The sequence below is a fragment of the Crocodylus siamensis genome, chromosome 2, assembly GCF_052110815.1.
Source record: "Crocodylus siamensis isolate JL-2025a chromosome 2, ASM5211081v1, whole genome shotgun sequence".
NCBI lineage: Eukaryota > Metazoa > Chordata > Crocodylia > Crocodylidae > Crocodylus > Crocodylus siamensis.
The window spans coordinates 158,781,879-158,806,360 of record NC_143396.1 but is presented as its reverse complement, the minus strand read 5'-3'; the positions used below and the strand labels follow the sequence as shown (position 1 = coordinate 158,806,360).

The following is a 24,482-nucleotide window of genomic DNA, read 5'->3' as shown; positions in this document are numbered from 1 at the left end:
GTAAAATATTACGCTTTTTTTCAAATGGTAGTAGGTTCCTTGCATCACGGGAGATCATTAATGAGGACTTGTGTAGAAGGATTCTTCCATCTCGACTGCAACAGTTGCAGAAAGCAGAGAAGTGATGACTGCACAGGAGAGAAGACATCTCAAGAGAGCCACTGTCATTTCTGCTTCTGCAAGACTCAGATATCCCTGTGTCCACACTGCTTCTGCTCCAAAACCAGGAGACCAAGCACCCCCTGCTGCTCCTCCAAGAGTACCTTATCTGTTTTTTTGTCCAGCTATGTCTTTGCTTTTGCCCTATATTCTTTTTCAACCCTTGCAACCTACTCCTTGTTCCCAACTTTGTCAGCTCCTACTTCTACACGTATTGCCTCCATTGCCTGCCAGTTCTGTAAGAGGTCTTCATGGCTGTTGAGCTCTCAGCACCAGGCACATACCACCCTGGTCCATAGCCATCTGCTTGGGTAAGAAGCCTGGAGTGTGGATCTTTTTATATAGGAGCTTCAGACTGCAACCGACTAAGCAGATAGGTTTTGTCCATGTACGACCACCACACTCAACAAGAAGTGTCCCTTGATGGAAATGACCACATAAGGAAATGCCAAGAAGGTTATGCATCAAGTATGTGCCTGGTCTGTCTCCAATTTAAAGGTGATAAGTATATCTTCAGATTAATGGTGATAAGTTTAATACAACACAATGTGCACACCCCAGGAAACGCATGGTAGACTTCCTTAAAGAGGTGGCTACTACTCCTAGTCACAATACTAGGGTTTGTTTGTTTTTTAATATTGTCTGTTTTGATAACTGGTTTAGGTTGCAAATCTCAAGGATGGGGAAATCGGTCTCCTTTCCTCAGAAATGAACAACAGTATAAGCAAGGGAATACCCTGATTATCTGACAGTTCTAACAGTAAGGTACTTTGTTTGAAGGCCTAATCTTAATCTGCTTTGCTGGAATATAAAAACATTGCTGTGTGTCCAGCTTTGTGCACCAAGGGAGAACTGATATTCTCCCTCTTCCTTATGATAGCCTTTCCAGTGTTGAGAAGCTGCCATCATATGCCCCCCCCAACCCCTTAATTTCCTTTTCTTGGTACTAAGCTCTCTCAGCCTTTCCTTATCTGGCTTGCTGTCCAACCCCCTTTTCAGTATGTCACTGGCCTCTGGACTCTCTAAAATCATTACAGCAGTCTACCTCCAATGCTGCCACAAGAGCTTTGCAACCCCCACCATTGCCCTCCTTGTTACTGGAACTAGCAAGCCAACTCTCCAGCCCCCAATCCCCTTAACTCTCCTGTTCCACCAGCAGAGACTGGGTCACCCATGTCCCAGAGCCAGCCATAGAGGTGCTGAGGGAGAGGAGGGGCAAAGCAGGAAGAGGGCACCCGTTGACCTTAGGTCCATTCTCCCCTTGCTCCTTCTGGGTTGGGGGTCAAAGCCACTGAATGATATTGAGGGCTGCAGCAACCCATGACTGAAGAGCACACAACTGCCTGCACCTAGGGAGACACCAGCCAGGGTCTAAATGCATGTCCAGTGGCTGAAACCCTACATTTGTTACAAACAGAATCATAGAAAATTAGGTTTGGAAGGGACCTCAGGAGATCTAGTCCAACCTCCTGCTCAAAGCATGACCATCTAGATCATTTCAGCCAGAGATCAGTCAAAAGCCTGGCCTTAAAAACATCCAAGGATGGAGATTCCACCATCCCCTAGGTAACTGTAACTGTTTTATTTTTTTTTCTTCTGTATAACTGCCGCGTGGCACTCTCACATTTATGTAACCTTGAAGTCTTAACTAGTAAGCTAAATGAGCGCTTTGTATTTTTCTGTTGGCATTAACATGAGCATTTTGTAGATTTTATTTCTTATCTAGAAGTGTTATTTTTGCAGAAATGAAACTTATGTAAAAAGTCTGCCTAGCAATTACTATGTAAAAGAAACTATCCTATCCCTGTATGCTCAGCTTATATCATAGTTAGTGTCACAGAGGCAGTCCAACCAACATCTATAAAGAGGCAAAGAAACAGAAAACAGCAGAGACGACGACCGGAAAACTCTATAGGCCCGATCACCCTATAGACCAGTTCTCAGCCTCTCCGTCTGGGCGTACCCCAGAGAAGACAAAGGCCTTGAAAATCCGACAACTGACAACGATTCACCGTGTTACAGTTTTGTACTGTATATCCCATTCATGAGCTGTTGACCAGTTCTGGGACTACGGAGCCGGCAGCTGCACCTAGCTTTGGACTAGCTCCACTGTTGGAATGCAAGGGCTGGCTCTGGAACCCCGTGAACCAACAGACCCCCTTTGTATCCAGCATGCTGTAACTGAAGAAACATCGGAGACTCCACTCCTCGACTGCCTCTCATCGTGGCTTAGACAGCATATCTACGCTCGCTATACTTGTATTTACTGCAGCTTCGTTCCAACCAGCCTCCCCTCTTATTCATAAGAGGGTGAGGCCAGGTGAGTGAATAAAATCTTTTTGTTTTACTCTATATCTACTCTGTAATAACTTCTACTAACAACCCATATCAATGAGCCGTTGACCAGTTCTGGGACTTAAAGAGCCGGCAGCCGCACCTAGCTTTGGACTAGCTCCACTGTTGGAACGCAAGGGCTGGCTCTGGAACCTCGTGAACCAACGGACATCCTATAGAATAAGAAAACTAACAACTTACTCTAAGTCATCTACTTGTGCCAACTCGGCGAACCTCGAGGGCGGCTATAAAGCTACCTCCAATCCCGCCCCACAAGCCGCGCGCTCGCACAGCTCTGCAAAGCCCGCGGCTCCCCTAAGCGGTGCCGGAACCGCTAGCCCGGCATTCCGCCACAGTAACCTGTTCCAGCACTTCACCACCCTCCTAGTGAGAAAGTTTTTCCTAATATCCCACTTAAATCTTCCTTGCTGCAACTTGAGCAGCAGTGAAATAATATAAGAGAGAATTTCCAAGCAAACTTTCCCTCATTCTGGACTCTAGTTAAACAAGGTGCTTAAGTCTTGGTCTAGCTGCTGAGTTTTAGCTGCTAAAATAAAACTACATAGTTAGCCAGTTCTAATTTCATATAAAAAAAAAAAATCTTACCTTTCAGGCTCCCCTTCAAAGACAGGGGTGGCAAAATAACCTGCAAACTGACTAGTGAACTGTTTGCAAACTGTCTTGTTTGCGTCTTCCTGTTCGCTGGCCCCCTGGTTGCTTGGACTCATTTCCAAGCGCGTTACACTTCAAAACATTGCAGATGTTATGCCTGACTGTACCGGTGCATGCAAACTTATGTTTATGCACGGTGATGATCACAGTTCATAAAGCAAAGCATGTACTTAAGTAACTTGGTTCCCTCATGACCCATCTGTGACAAGGAACCCTTCCATTGCAGAAGCTAACCAGATGACCCTCAAGAGTTCTGCCTATATTGGAAATGAGAAATGTGCTAGGCTTACTAGAAATATCAGACATGTTAGAAGATGTCCTTGAGGAATCACAAGAACTTGCAGGATGTTGAACACAAGCTTTGTGTCAGTATAGGTGGAAACAATCACGTTTAATGTCATCCAGATGATGGTGGAGACATTATGTTCGACCCATGGCATCACCCGCAAATAGTTAATGTGCTTGTTTTTGCCAAGTTCAGCACTCCTCAAGCTCATTTGCTACTGACCTGTCCAACCCCACCTGCTTCCCTGCAAAAGTCCTTGGCAGAGACTATCACTCTGTAGTCCTTGCTTTCAGCAGACACTTAAAGTAGGAACATGTCAGAGGCAGCTACAAACACAGCAAAGGGACTTTACCCTCAATCCTCTCTGCAGCCCAAAACAGGCACTCATCTTTTCCTTTCCTACAAAAAATCATGCGATTCCTCTCCTCTTCCCTTTCTTTTCCTTCTCCCCTTTTTACCCTGCAATTCACATATTTTAAAAAGCTGGGTCAAATGTCCACCAGATGTGTAGGTATATTCCACCCGATTCCCCATCTTTGTTATTAAATGCAGCCCTTTAAAGGGGTCTCTGTTACTAAAGTGCCCAGAACAATACCATTGCGCATTACTGTAATATAAGTATTTGTGATGAATAATAAATGCTATGAAGCATTTAAAATAGACAAATTAGACAAATAAACAAATTAAATAGATAACTTAAAATAGACAAAATAGATAAGTTAAAAGACAAATAAAAAGTTCAAACTCCAGCATTATTCCCTAAAATCTGGTTAACAATTAAACAGCTTTCATTAAACTATGACTTACCTGGTATGTTCAGGTTAAAAAGTAACACGTCAAAGGGAAAAGGACACAGAAAAAGAGATTAGGAAAAGGTCAGTCAAAAGTGCAAAAGATTTGCAAGTCCTTGTTATTTTATTAGCAGATTCTGAAAATATCAGATTTGCTCTCTAAAATATGATAATTTGAAAAACCTATTTATAATCTGTACATTAAATGAAGAAAAATCCACAGTGCTAAATGAAAATCATAGAATCATAGACTAGAAGGACTGGAAGGGACCTGTAATATCAAGTCCAGTCCCCTACCATGCAGAGGTAACTGGGCTCAAATAAGCTTAATGAGGAACCTGTCCAGCCTCCTCTTAAACACCACCAGGGATGGTGACTGCACCACTCTGCTGGGAATGTGTTCCAGATTCTAGTTACTTGGACAGAGAAGAAGTTTTTCCTTACATCTACTCTAAACTTTTCCTCGACTAACTTGTGCCCATTGGACCTCATCCTCCCAGGGGGTGCCTTTATGAAGGGTTGCTCCCCTAGATCCTGGTGTTTAACCCTGACATACTTGCAGGTGGCCATCAAGTCACTCCTCTTCCTTTTTTTACTCAGACTAAACAAACCTAGATCCCAAAGTCTCTCCTTATGATAAAGGGCCTAGAGGATAGGCCCCATAAGGGTGGCTCTTTTCTGTACTCTTTTGAGTTTATCCACATCCTTCTTGAACTGCAGTGCCCAGAACTGGACACGGCACTCCAGCTATGGTCTTACCAATGCCGAGTAGAGGGGGAGTAGCATCTCTCTGGCTCTACTGCAGGGGCAGCCTGCAAAATACAGCCTGCGGGCTGCATCCAACCCAACCGGCCATTCTATCTGGCACATGGGACCCTTAATAATTTAGAAAATATTTATCTGCTCTTGGCTGCCTGTCAAAGACAACAGGAGCCAGGGGCAGCAGGACCCAGGGAGAGCCAGCAGCAGGAGCCCAGCCTTGCCCACCCCCAGCTATTTCCCTGCTCCTGCCCTGCTCCAGTACCACTTGACTCCTGGCTACATGGACCGAACCGGGGAGCACAGGACACCACCAGTACAGGAGGGTGTGTGTGTGCGCATGCAGGCAGGGGCAGTGTGTGTGTGATGGTAGGGCGAGTCCCACACACACACACACACACTCCACCATACACATGTACCCACACCCCCCCTCACTTCCATACATGCAGTCACCCACACCCCTGTCACACACCCCATACACAGCCACAACACACATACCCACACACAACCACATGCTCCCTCACCCCCCATACGTACAGCCTCCCACAAGCCTATACCTACTCCTGGCAATATACAAGTGTAAGACTCCATTTTAAGATATTGTGCAGTCACCTCTGTACCCTACACAACCACATGTAAACTAGGGCAAAAATATTTTTTGAAAACAAACTAATGAATGTTTTAGTTGTTTGCTTTTTAGAATATAATTTGGTATTTTTCTGGCTCCAAGATGGCAAAAACCCTTGCTGAAAGGAGTACTTGTGGGGGCAAGGGGAGGGACTTCCGGTTGCAAAGGTCAGGGATTAGAAGGCAGGACTTTGAGTTCCAAGATGGCGACCAGAGTGTGGGGCACCTGTCAAGGGGTGGGGCTATCCATGCAGCCCTCAGCAGCTTGCCAGAACTTGGTAAGCAGCCCTCTGCCCGAAATAATTGCCTGCCTCCAATCTATTGGCAACACATGAGCTGATGCATGCCAGAGTTCTATTTGCTCGGTTGGCAACTTCATCACAGTGATGGCTCATATTCATCCTCTGGTCAACCCTGCATAAAAATATATGCATTTAAAGCTTTATCTGTGTAAGCTGCACTGCTTTAATTATCACAGGCAAACTGATACAATCTCTCCCTGTTGAGTGTGCCTGATGTTCTCCTAGAACGAACATGCTTATTCCTGAGTACTTTATCTCTAATTAGGAAGGGAAATGAGCCATAGTGGTGTAAGGCCCCTTTATGTTGGTACAAGTGTGTCTACATAAGGGGTTGTACCTACAGAACTATAATTATATCAAATTATAAATAGAAAAATCATCTCACACTATGCTTAAATTTAAAATCTAATGCAAATTTGTGTGTATAAAAATGTAAGCATAGTGTAAGGTGATTTTTAAGTTTTTTAATCTGTACATTTTAAATCTATATTTTAAATTTATTTTAATCTGTATTATAACCTATCTATATAAATATATCTAGTCCACCACAAAGCCTGCATGCAATGCAAACCCAGTAGTGACCTGAACTGCACATGCCTTACTGTCACACAGAAAATGACATGTGGACAATGTTGAAAGGCTCCACAAATCCAGTTAGGCTCAAGTGCCATGAGTTACTGCAGGGATAATTAACCACCAGGCCCACAGGCCCAATCCAGTCCCCACTGCTGCATCATCCAGGCTATGGGGAACCCCATGGGCTGTAGCCCTGTACACTAGATTGTGGGGCACAACACATGGCCCCCAGAGCCTGATCCTGGCTGGATGGGGGGTGTTGCTGGGCCCAATTTCAGTAAGTGCAGGTCAGGTGGAGGGGGTATGGGGTCCCTGAAGCCCAAATCCTGGCGGAGTAAGGGCAGTGGGGGCCCTGTCCTGCTTCTGTCAGTCTGGATCAGGCCTTGAGGCCCTGCACTGACTCTGCCTGGCCCCTACATGCTAGGATTGGGCCCTGGGAACCTGCACTATCCCTCTTCAGCTGTTACGAGAAAGGTGGAGTAGGCAATGGGGAAAAGTGTTTTGCTGTCTGGGGAATTGGGAGCACAAATGGTCTCTCCCCAAGGAATCTGTATCAGTAGCCAGCAGCATCAAGACTGCAGGCCCCACCTCTTGTCACTGCACATAACCAACATGGGAAAGAGAAGGCAGCATTATACAGCTGCAAACAGTTGCAGGCAGCTGAGCTCTGCAAGCTGGGAGGAGTAGGCAGTTGAGGGGAACTGAAAACTGCGGAGTTGATGCAAGCTGTATACTGCAGCAAAACAGCTGCCCATTCAGCTAATGAGAGACTCCTATGCCCAGTTACCAGAACTGGAGATCATGTGACAGGAAGGGGGTGGAGCTTGGAGCCACATAAACCTGGCTCCTCGGCTAAGGAAGGCAGTCTGGTACAGAGGAGGTAAAGCTTCTGTGGCAACAGGCTGCAGTCTTAAAGAACTACAGGTAGCAAGGTGCCCTGAGGAGCTGGTGGGAACTAACTAATGGAGGAGGGGGATTTTCCTGGGGGAAAGGTATCCAGAGAGGTGTAGTTAGTTCAGCTGAGTGTTGGTTTTGTTTATATAAGCCATGAGGCATGGGAATGGCTAGAAGGAAAGCACAGAGGCCACTAAAGCAGGGGCAGGCAAAGTACAGCCCAGGGGCAATTCCATCCAGCCCACGAGCACCCACCAATTAATTGTATCCCGCCTAGCCTGTGCACTTCACTCCCATCCTTGTGTGCGGGAGGGCCCCAGCCACTGGGGGACCTGTTCGGCTTCCCTGGACTCCAGTGGCTATTCCTTCTGTCCCTGCTGCAGTGCTTGCTCTGGGCAGCAGGTAGGAAAGCTGCAGCTGGGCAGGAGTGTGGGGCCCAGGGTCTGTGCTCAGTGGGGCGGTGACAGTGCAGAGCTCAGGTGGACAGGGTGTTGTGGGAGCTCGATGCTGAATTATACAGGACTGAATTAAGCACAGGCTCAGACCTGTTCAATTTAAAACTTTTATTGTTTCACAAAGTCATAAACTAAAGGAGGTCTGTTGGTTCACGAGGTTCCCAAATCAAGCCCTGGCTCTCTAACCCGGAGGCTAGGTGTGGCTGCCTGATTCGGTAGTCTCAGAACTGGTCAACAGCTCATTTAAAAGGAGTCCCTTATCTTTTTTTAGGCAAAAGATACAAAACTGTCCCCATGGAAGTGAGGCATCTAACATAACTTTACTATTAGTTATATATGATAACACTTATACATATGCATTTCTAATTCTTACTTCTATTGGTTATTTAGTTAACTTATCTATATTATATTATCAGGTGATACGCTTTGTATTATAATCATTATGCTTCTTATGTTAATTCTTAATGACCTTTATATTTCTTATGCTAATTTTCTATAACCTAAATACATTATTCATCTATATGTTTTGCTGGGTTTTGCAGGGTTAAAATGTCAAAACTGACATAATATGTGGTTGTTTTTTCGTCATTGCGGTTTAGCCATGCAGTTTCCTATTCTTAACAATGTAAGCGGCATGTCTGCTATTTTTATCATTTGTTTAAAGGTCAGAAGTTCAGTATTTTCATCTAAGGGTCAGAAAGTGATTACCAGAATGTCAATCGCTGACTCCTCAACCTCCTTGAAGCATTCTGGGAGTTTTAGTGCATTTTTTTTTTTTTTAATGCTAGGCCTTGCTTAGCATAAGCACTCTCTCACAGGTGTGGGGGTGTGAAGGCGGGTGGGGGTATGTGGGAACCCCCTTCCCATGCCCCCCCCACAGCACACAGTCCTTGCTGCTGGCAGCTGCAGGTAGTGGGCCCTCAGGGTATTCATGACCTGTGCATGCTCAGTTGCCTGGTGGGACACAGCTCCAGCCAGTTCTGGGAGCTGCACATGGCAGCAAGGAGTGGAGCCAGGCCTGCCTGCTTCTGTTATGCAGGGCTCGTGTGCAGACTGCAGGACTCATGTGCCACTGGGGGGAAAGCCCCACACTATGGAACAGGCTGCCTTCCCTGCCATCAAAAGCAGGGAGCGGGGAAGGCAAGCAGCCATCTCCATTGCCCAGGGCTTTCCCCTGGTGGTACACAAGTCCCATGAGCTGCACCTGAGACCCATGTGATAGAGGAAAGTTGGCCTGGCTCTGCTCCTTGCTGCCATGTGCAGCTCCTGGTACTGGCTGAAGCCATGCGCCGCCAGGTGGTTGTGCCTGCATGTGCCACAAGCACCCCAAGAGCCTGCCCCCTGCCATAGGCAGCGGGGGCTGTGCACCATGGCAGGTTGGGTATGGGGTGCTGGGACTCAGAGGCCTCTGCACCCAGCTTGATAGTACTGGTGCTTGGCAAGTAACTGATGTCTGTGTTCGCTGCACGTTTATTCTTAGCTGCAACCCAGCAGAAATTTGACAGAAAGGTCACCCCAGCCATGACCTGTCCCTGGCAAAGGAAAAGAAGAAGTCTGGGAGTACCCTGGTCAGATGACCAAAGTCAAAATAGGAATTAGGCCAACCAAAATATGAAATTTGGTTGGGAAGAAAAGGGAAATTATTAAAAGCAAAACTAACCCCTACCTAAAAATAAACTTGCTTTTAGCTACTGAAAAATTCCAGTGACAGATAATTATATATGGCAAGTGGAAATAGGCTCATTAATATGCATTATAGGGAAGAGCTTATGCTAATGTATTAATGAGAACACAGTAATGATAAGGTATATAAGAACAAGAGTTGGAACCCCTCCTTGGAACATTCCTGATGAAAGCCTGAAGAAATCCCGTCACCAATCCAAGATCCTGTCTCGACATCAGGCATGGGAGCCAGAAGTCCCCCGGACAAGACTTCACAGCCTGATCAACCAGTGAAGTTGCATTCTCAACATCTCAGAGTGGCAAGCATCTGCTTTAACTAGCTACAAACCTCAAATTTTTAAACTTCTACTGCTACTTCAATTTTACTTAGAATTGTATCTGTTAGGGTTCAATAAACTTGCTTTTAGTTTAGGACAACTGTGGTCTCCTTGCCTGGGATAAAACCCATTATAGGTTCATAGGGAAACAAAAGGGGAGGCCCCTACCCTCCCTCACACCCCACAAGCCCCAAATACCCTCACCCATACTCTGCCCAGGCCTTCCAACCCCCAACATATACGCATACCCCAACACAGAGCCACACCTCCTCACAAGCCCCACACACACCCCCAACCCCTTAACCACACCGCATACCCCCCCACGCACAATATGCAAGAGTAAGACTTTATTTTTGAGCTATTGTGAGATCACCTCTATATACACTAAACAAACACACACAAATGAGGTCAAAATATTTTTTGAAATAATTTTAAAATATACTATAGTAGATGTTTGACTTTTAGTATAAGATTTGGGTTTTTTTTCCTGGTTCTAAGATGGCACTGCCCCCCCGCCCCCAAAGAAATACTCCTGGGAGCAAGAGGATGGCTTCCAATGGCAAAGGTCAGGGGTCGTGGGGCAAGACTTCTGGTCCCAAAATGGCAACTAGGGGGCAGAGCACCTGTCAAGGGACGGGCTATTATTTTGGCCCCCAGCTCACCAAAACTCATTAAGCAGCTCTCCAGCTGAAATAATTTTCCACTCCTGCTCTAAAGGCACCCAGCAAAGGGCACTGTGTTGGTTATGATAACTGAGACAGTAGCCCTGAGAAACTCCTAAAGAGAGCCTTGAGAGGTTGCTATTAATTATTTTGCAGAAGATACCACCCCTGTGAAGACACTAGGCGTGCCTAGGATTAGTACGTTAAGTACTGTGTCTGGGATAGAGCAAACAACACGACTGAGCCCAAGTTGAACCTGCACTGCTCTAGAGGGCACTTTGGATAGGATGGCCTGTCCGGGACAGGCAGTGTAGGCAAGCACATCCAGCGTGCAGAGTGGACAAGCATGGCCGGGGCGAAGCGTCATGCCAGAGCTGGGTGCACAGCAGAGTGGACCTGTGGATGAGGCAGTTCAGAGCTTGGGAAGCAGCCTGCCGAAAGTGAGCAGAAGGCAGACAAGTAGGCCCAGAAAGATGGCTTCAAAACAGGAAGCCTGAAGGATCTAACTGGGGCAAAAGCCCCGAGACAGATGCTGATAATGAGCAAGAAGCCCTGAGACAGAGTGTGGTTACATGAGCTTGTCAAGACCCTAAAACTGTGGGGATGGCTTAAGAATAGCAATTGGGACTCAGTTACAGGCTAAGAGGGCCAAAGTTCAGTTGAGTCTAAACAGGTCCTGGACAGCAAGAGTACAGCAAACCTGGGAGACTGGCAGGCAGCTGCTAGCAGGGTTCCACAAATCAAAGTGTGGATCAAGCTAGACTAGCAGCCTTATGATGAAAAGGGCAGAGAGGACACTTAAGGTGCCACTCTAGTGGCTGAGGGGAGTCTCCAAAATTATAACAACAACTTAACATGAAAGATCTGGCAGGCAGGAGGATCAAAGATGGAAGGTAACCAACAGGCCAGAGGACCTAGTAGGTACAGCTGACCACCAGGAGGTGTCAGATTTTGGGGCTTTAGCTCCAAACCTGATACAGCAAGCACGCATGAGGACCACCGATGTCAAAACTGTCAACAGCAAAGTAGTCAATATTTGTATTTAACTTGCTGTTGTTACATTTCAGACTGAACATTCTTCAATACAGAACTGCAGTCTGCACCCATCTTGCAGCTATTGCCTCAGACTATTTGCAGATTTAAGCACAGGTTTATACATAGCTGGGGTGAGAAAAGTTTTGCAGCCATACAAACTGAAGATTTTGATATTTTTTAATTAGAACTAAAGCTTGCAGAAAATTCCTTGACTATAAAAGAAACTGGAATCCAACCATGTGGAATGTACAGCCTAAGAACCTTAAGAGGATTAAGTCTCCTGACTTTTATCCACATGGAAAGAAGCTAAAATCACTTAACTGTGGTATCTTAATAGGAAAACATTCTGTTTGCCAAGTTCCCTTTCATGCAGAGACAAAAATAAATTTCTAATATACCTGCAAGCTGGAGTGTACTGGGATGTGATAGTACAAAGTATGACTGCAACAGACCAGATAAAAGCAGGTTTAGCTTAGAACAACTGGAGGAGTCAGAATTTGCTTTCTTGGCTAAATACTGAATGCCTCCGTTTACATTTAAAATACTCCTTTGTTTAAAGTGCTCCTTTTCTTATGGCTGTGAAGACCAAGATATGAAATGAACGTTTAGTGATAGGTCATAGAAAAGTATGTCTGGACGGAACTTCACAGATCGTTCAGTCCAACCCCCTGCTCAAGGCAGGATCGTCCCTGACTGAAGTGTCTGTCTAACCTGCTGTTAAAGACTTCTAAGGATGGTGATCCCAAAGCTTGTCTAGGTAGCCTGTGCCAATGCTTTAACTACCCTCATAGTTAGAAAGTTCCTCCTAATCTTGAGCCTAAAATTACTCTGATGCAGTTTAAGACCACTGCTTTCATTCTGCACCCTGTAGTCACACAGAAAAATATGTCTCCTTTCTCTCTATATCAGGGGTGGGCAATTATTTTGGGTGGAGGGCTGCTTAACAAGGTTTGGTGAGCTGTTGAGGGCTGCAGGAGTAGCCTTGCCCCTTAACAGGTACCCTTCCCCCTGGTTACCATATTGGGATCAGAAGTCCCACCCCTAACCCCTGACCTTTGCCACCAGAAGTCTGCGTACGTGCATGTGCGCGTGTGCGTGCGTGCCCTCCATGACAGCAGCAGGTGGGAGCACTGGTGCCTGGCTCTGGCCAGGGCTGCATGTTGCAGTGAGGAGCGCAGATCCCACCGAGTACTTTATTTCCCTGGTACTCCCTGCACTCATGGGGCACAGAAGAGAAGCCCCAGGTACTGGAGCCACTGCTTTCCCTGCCCCAACCCGCTCCAGTGCCTAAGGCTTCCCTCCTGTGCCCAGTGAGTGCAGGCAGCACTGGGGAAACAAACAGCTTGATGGGGGCTGTGGTCCTTGCAGCCTTGACCCGAGCCAGGCACCAGCACCAAGCAGAGCGCACCCTGATGCCTACCAGGGCTGCGCACAATGGGAGAGAGAATGGGAGGAGTCCCCGTATCCCTCCCCCCGCCCAGCCTAGCTTCATGCTGCCCCTGCCCCCCTGGGCAGGGGCTCCACTACAGCCAGTCTCAACTGCACACTCTGCACTCCTGCCCAGCTGCATCCCCACCCCCGTTTTCCTACCTGCTGCCCGGAAGGAAGGGAAGGCCGGGGAAACCTGCAGCAGCAGCCCTGCCCCATACTAGCCGGGCCAGCCCTTCTGCCCACAAAGGTGGGAGCAAGACATAACAGGATATGTTGACGTGGGTGTAGGTGCCTCGCTCCCACCCTTGTGGGCAGAATGGCTGGGCAGGGCACAGTTGTTGCAGGGCACCGTAGGCCATATTCTGCCCACCCCTGTTCTATAATCTCCTTCCAGGTATTTGAAGACTGCCATTAAATTCCTTCCCAATCTTCTTTCCTAAATTAAAATAATCCTAGTTCTTTCAGCCTTTCCTTACAAATCATGTTTCCCAGGTCTCTCAATATTTGTTGCTCTCTGCTAGACTCTCTCCAATCTGTCCACACCCTGCTTGAAATGTGGGGTCCATAATGGAACACAGTACTCCAAGTAAGGCCTCACCAGTATCAAATACAGCAGAATTGCTTCCCCTGGTTTACAAGAGGCACTCCTGTTAATACAAACCACTGCATTTTTGGCCCTTTTTTGCAACAGGTTAACACATGGTTAATTCATATTCAGTTTATGATCCATTGTAATTCCCATGTTTCTCTCTACAGTACAGCAGCCTAATCAATCATTCCCTAGTCTGTATTTATGCATGCAATTATTCCATTAGTCGTTGTTGCATTTCCTTTGGTTGATTATGGACCATTTTTCCAGTCTATCCAGGTCATTCTGGGCCCTAGCCCTATCCTTCAAAGCATCTGCACCTGCATCCAACTTGGTGTCATCTGCAAATTTGTAAGCATGCACTTAATCCCATGGTCCAAATAATTAATGAAGATGCTAAACAATATCAGGCCCAGGGTAAACTCCTGAAGAACCCCACTTGATAGCTCTTCCCAACTACACACTGAGGGCTGCAATCCAACTAGTTGTATATCCATCCACCTTATAGTACTTTCACTTAGTCTGTATTTCATTAGCTTATGAATAAGTGTATCAAGGCAGATCATGTCTACTGCTTCCCCTTCTTCCTCCATCCACAGAGCCTGTCACCTCAAACAAGGAAACAGCTGTTCAGGCATCTCTTGCTCCTGGTGAATCCCTGCTGGATGTTCCTGCTGAACTTGTTCTCCTGTAGATGCTTTGAAATAGATTCCTTAAGGACCTGCTCTACAACTTTTCCAGCTATAAAGCTCAGACTGGTCTGTAATTTCCCAGATCCCCCTCCTTCCTTTTCCTGAAGCTGGGCACTAATTGACTGGGACTTCATCTCACCTCCATGATTTCACAACAAGGATAGCTTAAATTACCTCAGCTAATTCTTTCAGAACTCTAACATGTATACCATCCAGCCCTGATTTGAACTCCTCTAAGTAATCCTTAACCCGTTCTTCCTCTACTCCACACAGCTTGTCTTCCTCCACATGGTAGCTGACTTCATTTCATGAAGACTAAAATGTCTGCAGATTTAGTCAGAGACAACAGACAAGGCTAAAATAACAATCCTGGCATAGGTATGAGCTGAATCTATTCAGTTCATAGGAGTGTTGAACCTAAGGCTTAATTGGTGACACTGATGCATGGCAGATTGAAAATGGTACAGAACTGAGATAAGCCCCACTCTGTTCCACAATCCAGTGTAAATGGCTCCTTATTCTAACGTATGTGGGTGAAGCACCAAATACTAGGTTTCTCCCCCACTCCCTCCATATTCCCCATGAAAATGCTCTGTGCATAGCAGAATTCTTCGCCTAGCTCTGTCCTTGAAGACATCTGATGAAGTCCAGCTAGTAGAGACCACCGACTGCCTGTATTCTGCACTGGGCAGACTTGTGCTAGTACGTTATACCCATGCTCTATGTTCTGTACTTGTTGCCATTCCTACTTAATTAGGAAACACTTCTTTACTTTTAATCCACACCACCAGTAAGAAACATGAACCTTTTGGAAACTGGACATTCTCAGCATGCCTTATGCTGGGAGGGGGCTTGGGATAAAAATCATGAAACGACGAAAAACAGGGCTGGAAGGGACCTCAGGAGATCATCTCAGTGAACCCCCTGCTCAGGGAATGATCATCCCTGGCAAAAGCATCCCATACAAGTGTCTGTCTAACCTGAATTGAAAACTCCTAATGAAGGATTTCCAAAACCTCTCTAGGCGGACTCTTCCTGATCTTAACTGCTCTCTAAATGTGAAAATTATTCCTAATATCTAACCTATATCTCTCTTGTTACTATTTAAATTTCTTGCTTCTGGACAGAAAAAACTACTTCTTTTGGATAAATTATTCCCCAGGAGTTGGCCATAGCTGGAGAGAGAATACTACACTAGGTGGAGCAACACTCCAACTGTATAGGCAAATTCAGGTGCGTTTGCCCATAGTACCAGACACTGGAAAACTTGCTGCTATTATCAGCTCTTACTTTGATGCTTTTCCTTCCCATGTTCTGTCCCCTTCTCAGTGAATTAACAGTACCAATATACTTCCATCTGGTACAAGAGGGGAATGGTTCTATCAACAAATCGCTCCTAATTGCAGTCCCGGGGAAATCAAGGGCGCGGCTTCATTTGCGTCTCATTTCCTTTCTCTCTTCCCTCATGAATAGTGGGGCACACAAACATTTCTAACAAACTCAGTGCCAGCCAGGTGACCAGCACCCAATTAAGACCAGCACCCAACCAAACAGAAAAGCAACTCCCACATGAGCTGAGCAAATTACAAACCAAATCTTCCAAAGTATTTCAAAGAAAGAAAGGAAGAAAACAGCAGTCAACCATATCCATATTCATCTGGATCATTTCTATACATGCAGACAAAGTAGTTAGATCCAATTTTTTTTCTAATGTAATTGCTCAAATATTGAACAGCCTCAGCTAATATTGGAGTCCTACACAGAAGGACACATGCTATAAGTTACTGCAACACTCGTGATGTTGCTGCTGCATGCTATGCTACAACACAGCTTACCTTGAGTAGCTTGATTTCTCGCATGGCAATTTTTTTAACCATCTTATCATCCTCACTCTCCAGAAATTTTTTGATGGCGACAATTCTTCCGCTGTCTTTGTTTCTACACTTCATCACCATCCCATAGCTTCCTTCTCCAACAAGCCCGAGGGTCTCATACTTTTCCATTTTAACTCAGAAACAGAAATATCTTTATGCTGAAAGCCAGAAACCGGGATTAGTAGGCATGAGGACAGGGATTTTCCTTTGCTAAACCCATATTTCTAATAAATTCTTTGCTACTGTAGTGATTAGCCATTTTCTCCCTCATACATGCTTAACTAGAACCTTCTCCAGCAGGGTTCTGTGGCCTCCCAGGAGTTTTCACAAAATTTGTAAATAAAAGACAATGAGGCATACTAAAGGTTTGCTTGTTGCTGGATGGCTCAGTACATTTTTAACCAAAGGGTGTCTGTAGGACAAGGCAAGAAGTCCTAACTGAAGTTAAAAAGGCAGCAGGAAAACTTAGCAAAATATTATATTTAAATAAAAACTTGTGCTGTATATTTTTATGGCAAAAAGCAGTTATGATCTTAGCTAAAACAGTGAATAAATTATTGCAACAGCACGTACAAAAACCCATTAAAAAGCACTGCTTTGCATTAGTTATCCTCCATTGGAAAATAATTTTTTCTTCCTAAACTTACTATCCATTTCAGTCACCCCTACTGCATAAGAACAGTAGGGAGGAGGAAACACAGTTCAATCTTCATGTGATAATTCGCTCTTTTTTGTTTGGCTTTTAAACTGGCACCGTTCTGCCCACTAGAGTTTTCTCTCTTTGATGTACCCAGGATATTTTCAGGAGGGTATCCTACTCCCATTTTTGTTTTTTTTCCCTGCTTACAGCTTGTTTACATCAGGAACACCAGTTACCCCAGGGTTGCTACCCCAATGATGCTAGTACAGTATATTGGGAGTTTATCTGAGAACAGCAAAAGGCTACCCCCAGATAACCTACAGCTCCTACCCCAGGGTAACTTAAGCAGTACATTTTTACTGCTATTTTTTTTCTTGGAATTGCTGAATTCTAGTAAGTTACTCTGATGAATGGATTTGCTTTGTGTTCACTCCTTTTCCTTTTTTTTTTTTTTTTAAACACCATCATAGAGATGTAGGGGAATCATAAAGAAGTAGGGCTGGAAAAGGCCTCCTGAGGTCATCACCTGATTCAACCCCCTGTGGGGGAAGGATGATCCTTATCCAAACTACCCCATACAAACCATCATCTCAACTCTACACAAGCCTGACACAACACAGACCTAACACCCAGACCTGCCACAGATGAAGAAGGGGAACTGCAGCAAGTGGCTCCCACTTCCATGAAATGCTGTCAGTATTTATATATATATATAGACCTCAATAGGCCCTGGTTGGAGGCCATGCCCCCTGCTTCAGAGGAAAGCAAGACCCCCCCTAGGTCTCCTACCCTGACCATAGGGAAAGATTCCCTCCTGCCCCCAGGTATGGCCAATGATCTGACCCTGAGCGGAGGGGCAAGACCTTCCACCTTTGGTCCCGGCAGGCGCATTGGTGCACTCCAGGCTTGGCTGCAGCCCCTACGCGATGCCCCCTATTAGAGTCAAACGGCCCACGAGACATGCCGCAGAAAAGGGGGGCGGGAGCAAGCAGCAGAGCCCAGAAGGTGCCTGTAGCAGGCGAGCAGCAGCTGGCCCCGCAGCTTCCCAGGGCGGCCCGCGCTCCCCGCCGCGGCGGGAAGAGCGCGGCCCCAGGGCGGCGGAGCGGAGCCAGCCCTGCGGCCGCGCACTCACCTGGCGGAGCCCGGCCTCGCTCGGCGGCTGCGGCGGCGGCCCCGCCCCCCACAGGGCGCCAGCGGTCACCGCGGCAACAGGCGGCGGCGCGTGGCGCTGCCCGGGGCACCCGCCTCCCGGACGCCAGCGGCCCCGCCCCACCGGGCCCCTCCTCCTGCCGCGCGCCCGCCTCCACACTCGGGCCCGCCAGCGGCTCCCCAGGCCCTGCGCCCGCCAGAGCCCGGCGTCCCGGAGGGGGACGGCGGCGCAGGTCGAGCGGGCCCCGCCGCGCATGCGCGCCGCTCCTAGCTGCACTCGGCCCCGCCCCACCGGGAATCAGCAGCTGGCTGCCTGCTGCTGCGCCCTCAGCCGTTCCCAACCGCCCGTAGTGCCCGGGTGGCAGTGCTTCATACCCCCATCCTCATTTTGATCACGAGCCTGGTTTTCCGTGATTTAAAAAAAAAACAACAACCCCATTTTCGGTTTAAACAAAGTAGTCCCCAACCCACGTTTTCCCACGATTTAAATGAAACACTACTAATATAGAGATAGAGTGGTATTTCATTTTAATCATGGAAAAATGTGGGTTTAGGGTTTGTTTTTTTTAAACCAAAAATGGGGGATTTTTTTTAAATTGGAGAAAACCAGGATCCCCAATATTTGTTATGTACTGGTATTGTGCCATTAACCAGTTGTGTGCTATTGGCTCTGCACTTGGGGCTGGTGTCAATGCACTGTGTGGCACATGAGGTGATTGCACCTTGTGTGTAACATAGGGGTGGGCCAAATGTGGCCTGCAGGCCCAATGAGGCCACCAGGCCATTTATCTGGCCTAAAAATTTTAGAAAATTAATATTTATCTGCCCCCAGCAGCCTGTCAGGCAGCCCTCATTGGCTTGCCAAAACTCAGTAAGCAGCCCTCCACCCAAAACAATTGCATGCCCCTGCGTAACATGTAGCAGGGGCCGCGGACACTAGGCACTTGTACCCTTTGCACGGACAAGGCCCTGGGGCAGCAGAAAGCAAGCAAGGAAGACTGCACTTCTGAAAGAGGCATGGGCACATGCAAAGCTCAGTTGCAGCTGCAAGAGACTGAAGATGGATGCTTAGAGCTTGATGTAGTTTTTTTCTGACATTGTTTAGAGCTCAGGCCAAAATGCAGACACAGGCTGTATGGTATTAGAGACAGTGTTTGCTCCTCTGCCAATTACTCCGCTTATTAACTTTATGTGAAAGTCAGAGCCAGCACTTGCAGGAGACTGGTGGCATCCCTTGCTTTTGGTTGGGTTCAGGGCAAGCTCTTCAAGCAGGCATCAGACCGAACCATTACCACAGGCTTTTCTTGGTGGCAACCAGAAGTGGCACCACACATTTAGAACCCAGAGAAAACAGGACATGAAATATGAAAACCCTGCCCAAACTGTGTTTCTTCTTCAGTTTTTTACTCCAGTAGTTGAAACCAGGGATGTTAGACTTGCAATGGAGGTCTGGTCCAGATCTGGACTGTAGAGGCTCCTCCCAAGCTGGATCCATGGTGAGTGCAACAAATGGTGCTAGGTCTAAGGGTGGGCAGCAGCACAGAGCCACAATCATGCAACAGTACATATCCAGTGGTGCATGACAGCATGCATCTGGGGACAGACAGGCAGCAGTGCAGAGCTATGTTCACACAGCAGCACACCCAGGGGTGTGCGGCAGTGAGGACTGGCATTCACCAACAGCATGGGTCTGGGGGCATGTAGCAGCAGAGAACTGTGTTTGTAAAGCAAAATATGTTCAGGGATATGCAGCAGTACAGCTCCACATTCAGGTGGCAGCACAGGTCCATGATGCTGCTGCTAGCAGTCATGTCCATCAAGGTCCAGGGGCCTTGAATTTTATGACAGGACATGCCAACCAGCTTTTGGTAGCCTCCAGACTACGAGTAGGCCAGCTGGGACAGTCCTGTAGGTAGATTCAGACTGGAGGTCATGTTTGACACTGGTGAGCTAAACCTTCACCCCAATTTCTACCTCTGCATATCCCACAGCTCCTTCCCTTCAAAATGGAGACTATAGGGCTTACTTCTATAACAGGTATCTAAACCACCCACAACTAGAGAGAGGGAAGCTAGGTATACTGGATTTTTTTAAAGGATTAAAGAAACACCATCTATTCAAAGGTGTTTAAGTTGGAACCCAAGCACACCTGTGAGGAGCAAGCCCAATTTTATCAGTGCAATCAATGTTTATCTGAAAGAATTAATCCCCAGCTGCAAATTTGTGTTGCAAAAAATCTAGTCATAAGACTGTGAAATGAAACCTCAACAGCAAGGAACTGATGCAGCAATATCCTCCTGGTGCTCACGGGAAAGACAGCTGGAAACTGTAATTCAGAGCTATAAATTAGTATCCCACTGGGAATGGGACACTTTTAAACAACTGTAATTTCCAAACCAGCTAAAGTACTTTTCCATCATTGTTGGACCAATGGGGCAGGGCAGCTAAGTATTAGGGCAACCATGCAAGAACTTTACATGTATAACTACATATAGAAAAACATTGTACTGCTCACAAGGGAGGAGAAATGGGAGATGCATCTGAAACCCATTGTAAGAAGTGTTTAGTTGCCTCAGGGCTACCAAAAAAACCCCAAAACCTCAAGGCCAATGCCAAGAGCATCAACTCTTGCACTCCCAAACTGCAGAGAGCTGCTGCAGGAACCCTCCAAAACAGAGTAGTACCACAGAATAAGCTGGAACTTCGTGGTTTATATTCTCCAGAACAGCCAAGGTAACTCTTGGTATTTTCATCTTGAAATCTGTCAAAAAGACAAATTTTCAGTTTATTTTCAGCTGCTATAAGTTAGCTAGAGTGCAGCAAGCCAGGACAAATTAGATTCTTGCCACTGAGTATAGATCATATTTATCACATACCCAAGGCTTTACACTACAACCTTGTTGAGACAGCAAAACATTAACCAACACTCACACTTCCTGCTTTTATTGCTCTATTCCTTATGTCTATACGTGTACCTTACTCCTCCATTGCTGTTTGTGGCTACAGTATAACCACTTGAAAAAGTGTTTCCACTCTAATGTTTCTACACAAGGTATAGACCCATCAGAGAAAGGTAACCAAAATGATCAGGGGTATGGAACAGTTATCATACCAGGAGACAACCCTAGAACTAGAGGGGGAGCCACTGAAATTAGCAGGAGCCAGGTTTAAAGCTGACAAGTAGTTTTACTCGGTGCATACTTAACTTACAGAACTTGTTACTACAGGAGGTTGTAAGAGGCAGACAGTGCAGCCAGGTTCAAAAAGGGACTTGACAAATTTGTGGACAATAGTCATTAAACAGAACATTCAGAGAGGTTTCCTCTGGTATCTCTAAACACAGGCTAAGCCGCCAGGAGCCACACTAGAGGGAACCACACAATCTACACCAGCACAGGCCACAGCTACATATTTTAGCACCATCACCCCCTGCATTATGCCAAGCAGGCACCCCAGCTCCTATTTAGAGCACCCCAGTTATGGACTTCCCCCATACTACTGTGCTGTGTTGTCCTGCCCCACCTCACGGGACAGGAGCAACAAGTAGAAGGCAGGGAGGAAGAGGGAGCCTACAAACCAGCCACAGTGACTAGGGGGGAGGGAAGTGACAGCCAGGTGGGAGCATAGGGGTTGTGTGTTAATCCCTTGTGGGCCACCAGTTGGACAGCCCTGCTCTAAACCAAAGGTAGCTTATGCTAGAGGGGCTAATGAATATTGGACAGCCCTGCTCTAAAGCAAAGGTAGCTTATGCTAGAGAGGCTAATGAATAGGATCACTCTGGATGTACCTAGTTCAGTGCTCTCCCTCTAAAACATTCACTGCAGCCTCTGCCAGAGACAGGATACTGGGCTACATGGATCATTGATATGCTACCATATGGCACTTACATGCTTACGCTGTTGCTGACCATACAGTAAGGTTTTTCCATACAGCCACACATGCTTTCCACTCCCCCCACCCCCCGAGTAAAGAGCACTTACCTGCTTCATTGCATACAAATGTGTAAATAATGGAGTGGAAGTGGCATGGGATAGTGTCCCTGTAAATGCTCATTCAGTCAAGAAAACCATAGTTCTTCAAACTAGAAATATTCTAAAGCCTGCTGAATCTGTCCTCAGGACTTACCTGTGCCAAGCAGCAGAATCATGCTAAGCTTTCCTCCACTTACTTCTGCTACACAAAGCAGTAGTAATGTGTGAAGACAGTTTTCATATAAAAGGCACATCACTTACTTACTGAAAGAAAAGAAGCAGTAAGCCTCTGAAATAATTTTGCATGTTGCCATGAAAAGAAAATGAGTTGCATAAATTCAGTTCAATCGGGAGGTAAGGAAATAAGCTTGGCTATCCAGAGGCTATAGGTTTTTAAACTGTGCCCTACAAGGCTTTTTACAAAGGCCTTTTACAGGAAAAGAATAGTGAGTCATAGACAGCCTGAGGAGAGACTGCAGTGAGGAAGGAGAAGCAGTAAGCTGGAGGCATCTTCTTAGGGGTTGAAAAGGACTCAGACTTCTGCCATGGTGCTGCAGTCCCCAGTCCCACAACACCTGGGTCTCTTCCCAGACACCGAGAGCCCCTGGTCTGGCACTGTAGCCACTGGCCAGGCCACTCATTCTCATCTTCTGTCCATCTAACCCTCTGGCTTCCCTTCCCTGGGAGCCTTTTAACTTCCTGGGGCTGCTAATCATCTCCCTCAGCTGGCCTAATCCTCCTGAGTAGCCTACTATATGGCTATAAAGAGCATGCCCACAAACCATCCTTCAAAATAGGGTCTAAAAAAAGTAGTGTTCATTTTTATTTTCTCCTTGAGTGTAGCGACTCATATTGGTTGGTGATGCATACACATTTTCTAATAAAAACTGTCTGTATTTCATCCTTGCCATGTGAACAATTCTGGACAAGCTGATACGTAAAGCAGGAGCACTCTAAATCTAAATGATATTGCTCTGTAAACTTAAACATCTGGAAGGATACACATTCCCTTCCCCAACCCCCTTTGAACTTTCTACCACTGCTGTGATATTTTAGCCTAAATAAGAAATAGTCCAAGAATTCTGACTAGTTTTCTACCTTCAGATTAAGCAGATGTCTGTTTCTTCTCCTTTCCTCCCTAGTAAATAAGCAGCCTGTTTGCAAGACACTGCAATTTTACCATTCAGCACAATCTCTGAAGTTGCTTTTCCGTTTTAAAGATTGAAAAAGCAAGACTAGTTTTCATAAAAATGCTAGGACATTCAAAGACATTACGTTAAGTATTTAAGGGTGGTCAAGTTTAGAGATGAATATGGAGAATTCTATTTTATCTGAGCCAATTCTTACATTCTAGAAACAGTGTATGCCTAAGGCAGCTTTTCCTGGTCTTAAATATCCCTGCTGCAGTGGGAAAAAAGTTAGTTAAAATGCACTTGGTCTATTTTCTCTAATAAGACTCCAGTATCTCAGACTATTATTAAACAGCGGCATAATTAATGTGCCAGTTGCATCTATGCAGTCACCATACTACATTAAATTGCTTCACAGCCAGCATTAAAAGAATTTTCTTTTTAAATACCAATTGTTTATACTGACAGTTATTCCAAAAGGCATAGACAGTATTTAGAAATTCAGGAGAAACCGGGAAGTTGAGAGAGAAGTCTGGGAGTACTTTGCAGGCTAAAAACTATATGTTCTCTCAGCTCTTGGTAAGTGATAGGCTCAAGGAAGTAGTCAAAAAGCCACATCCTTTTGAAGAGTTATGGCAGTTTGGGGGGTTTTTTTTGGAAACACCCTTCACATTCCTCAATAAGGACATAACTGAACATAAAATACATTTCTTCTGATGTCATTTTGTACCATTTAGTGACTAAGTCCCCATCCCAATCTGTATATTAACCAGCTGAAGTGATTTTAGAGAGCATCCAAAATTAAATAAACAGTGTCCACTTTTGCAATAGCCTTGAGACTGACTTCTGCAATATCCGTAGAGAGAGGTTCTTCAGACTCCTGAAGTGTCAAGTAATTCACTGTCCATGAAAACACCCTTAGGTATTTTTGGCTACAAGAAACCACTAACTGCATTTGAAAACATTTTTTTTCCACCCCTTTAAGCCATTAAACAATATATGGTGAGATTAAAATAGCTATACCATCAAATAGACAAACTTGGAAGAAGTGCAATGATTTTTCCAGCTGCTACAACTATGCAAAGGTAAACCTCTTAAGTTTGTTCTCCCCATTTAATTGTGGCTGAAACAGTTGGTACCTGCTAGCATTATTCACTATAGACTTTAAATACAGGATTTTGCATTGGAAAGGACTAGCAGATCTTCCCAGACCTAACAGTCATTGGTTTATGTTATTCTGTTAAAAATCCAACAGTGCAAGACAAGATGGTCACAACAGACTAAATAGAGTAGCTCCCAAAGTGTACAGCATCATACATTTAGGGAAAAAAAAAACTTTTGACATTATATCAGTTAAAGGAATGCCATTCTTCAGTCTGCTTTTACAAAATCAGGACTGAAATAATGCTATGCCAAACACCAACCTACTTTCAAGAGAGAACTAGGAACATTGA

The 24,482-nt window shown here is 45.8% G+C and overlaps 1 protein-coding gene across 1 annotated transcript in view; it reads right to left on the bottom strand.

Annotated features, from left to right (window-relative positions):
• Positions 1–18,182, bottom strand: part of CDKL2 (cyclin dependent kinase like 2) — a 53,077-nt gene extending 34,895 nt beyond the window's left edge. Inside the window, exons 1-2 of the mRNA XM_090031925.1 lie at positions 17,911–18,182; positions 16,100–16,296 (exon numbers count right to left, since the gene is read on the bottom strand). Coding sequence (XP_089888051.1) covers positions 16,100–16,267 — 168 coding nt within the window. The 5' untranslated portion in view covers positions 16,268–16,296; positions 17,911–18,182. The remainder of the gene's footprint in view (positions 1–16,099; positions 16,297–17,910) is intronic.
• Positions 18,183–24,482: the final 6,300 nt, after the last annotated feature.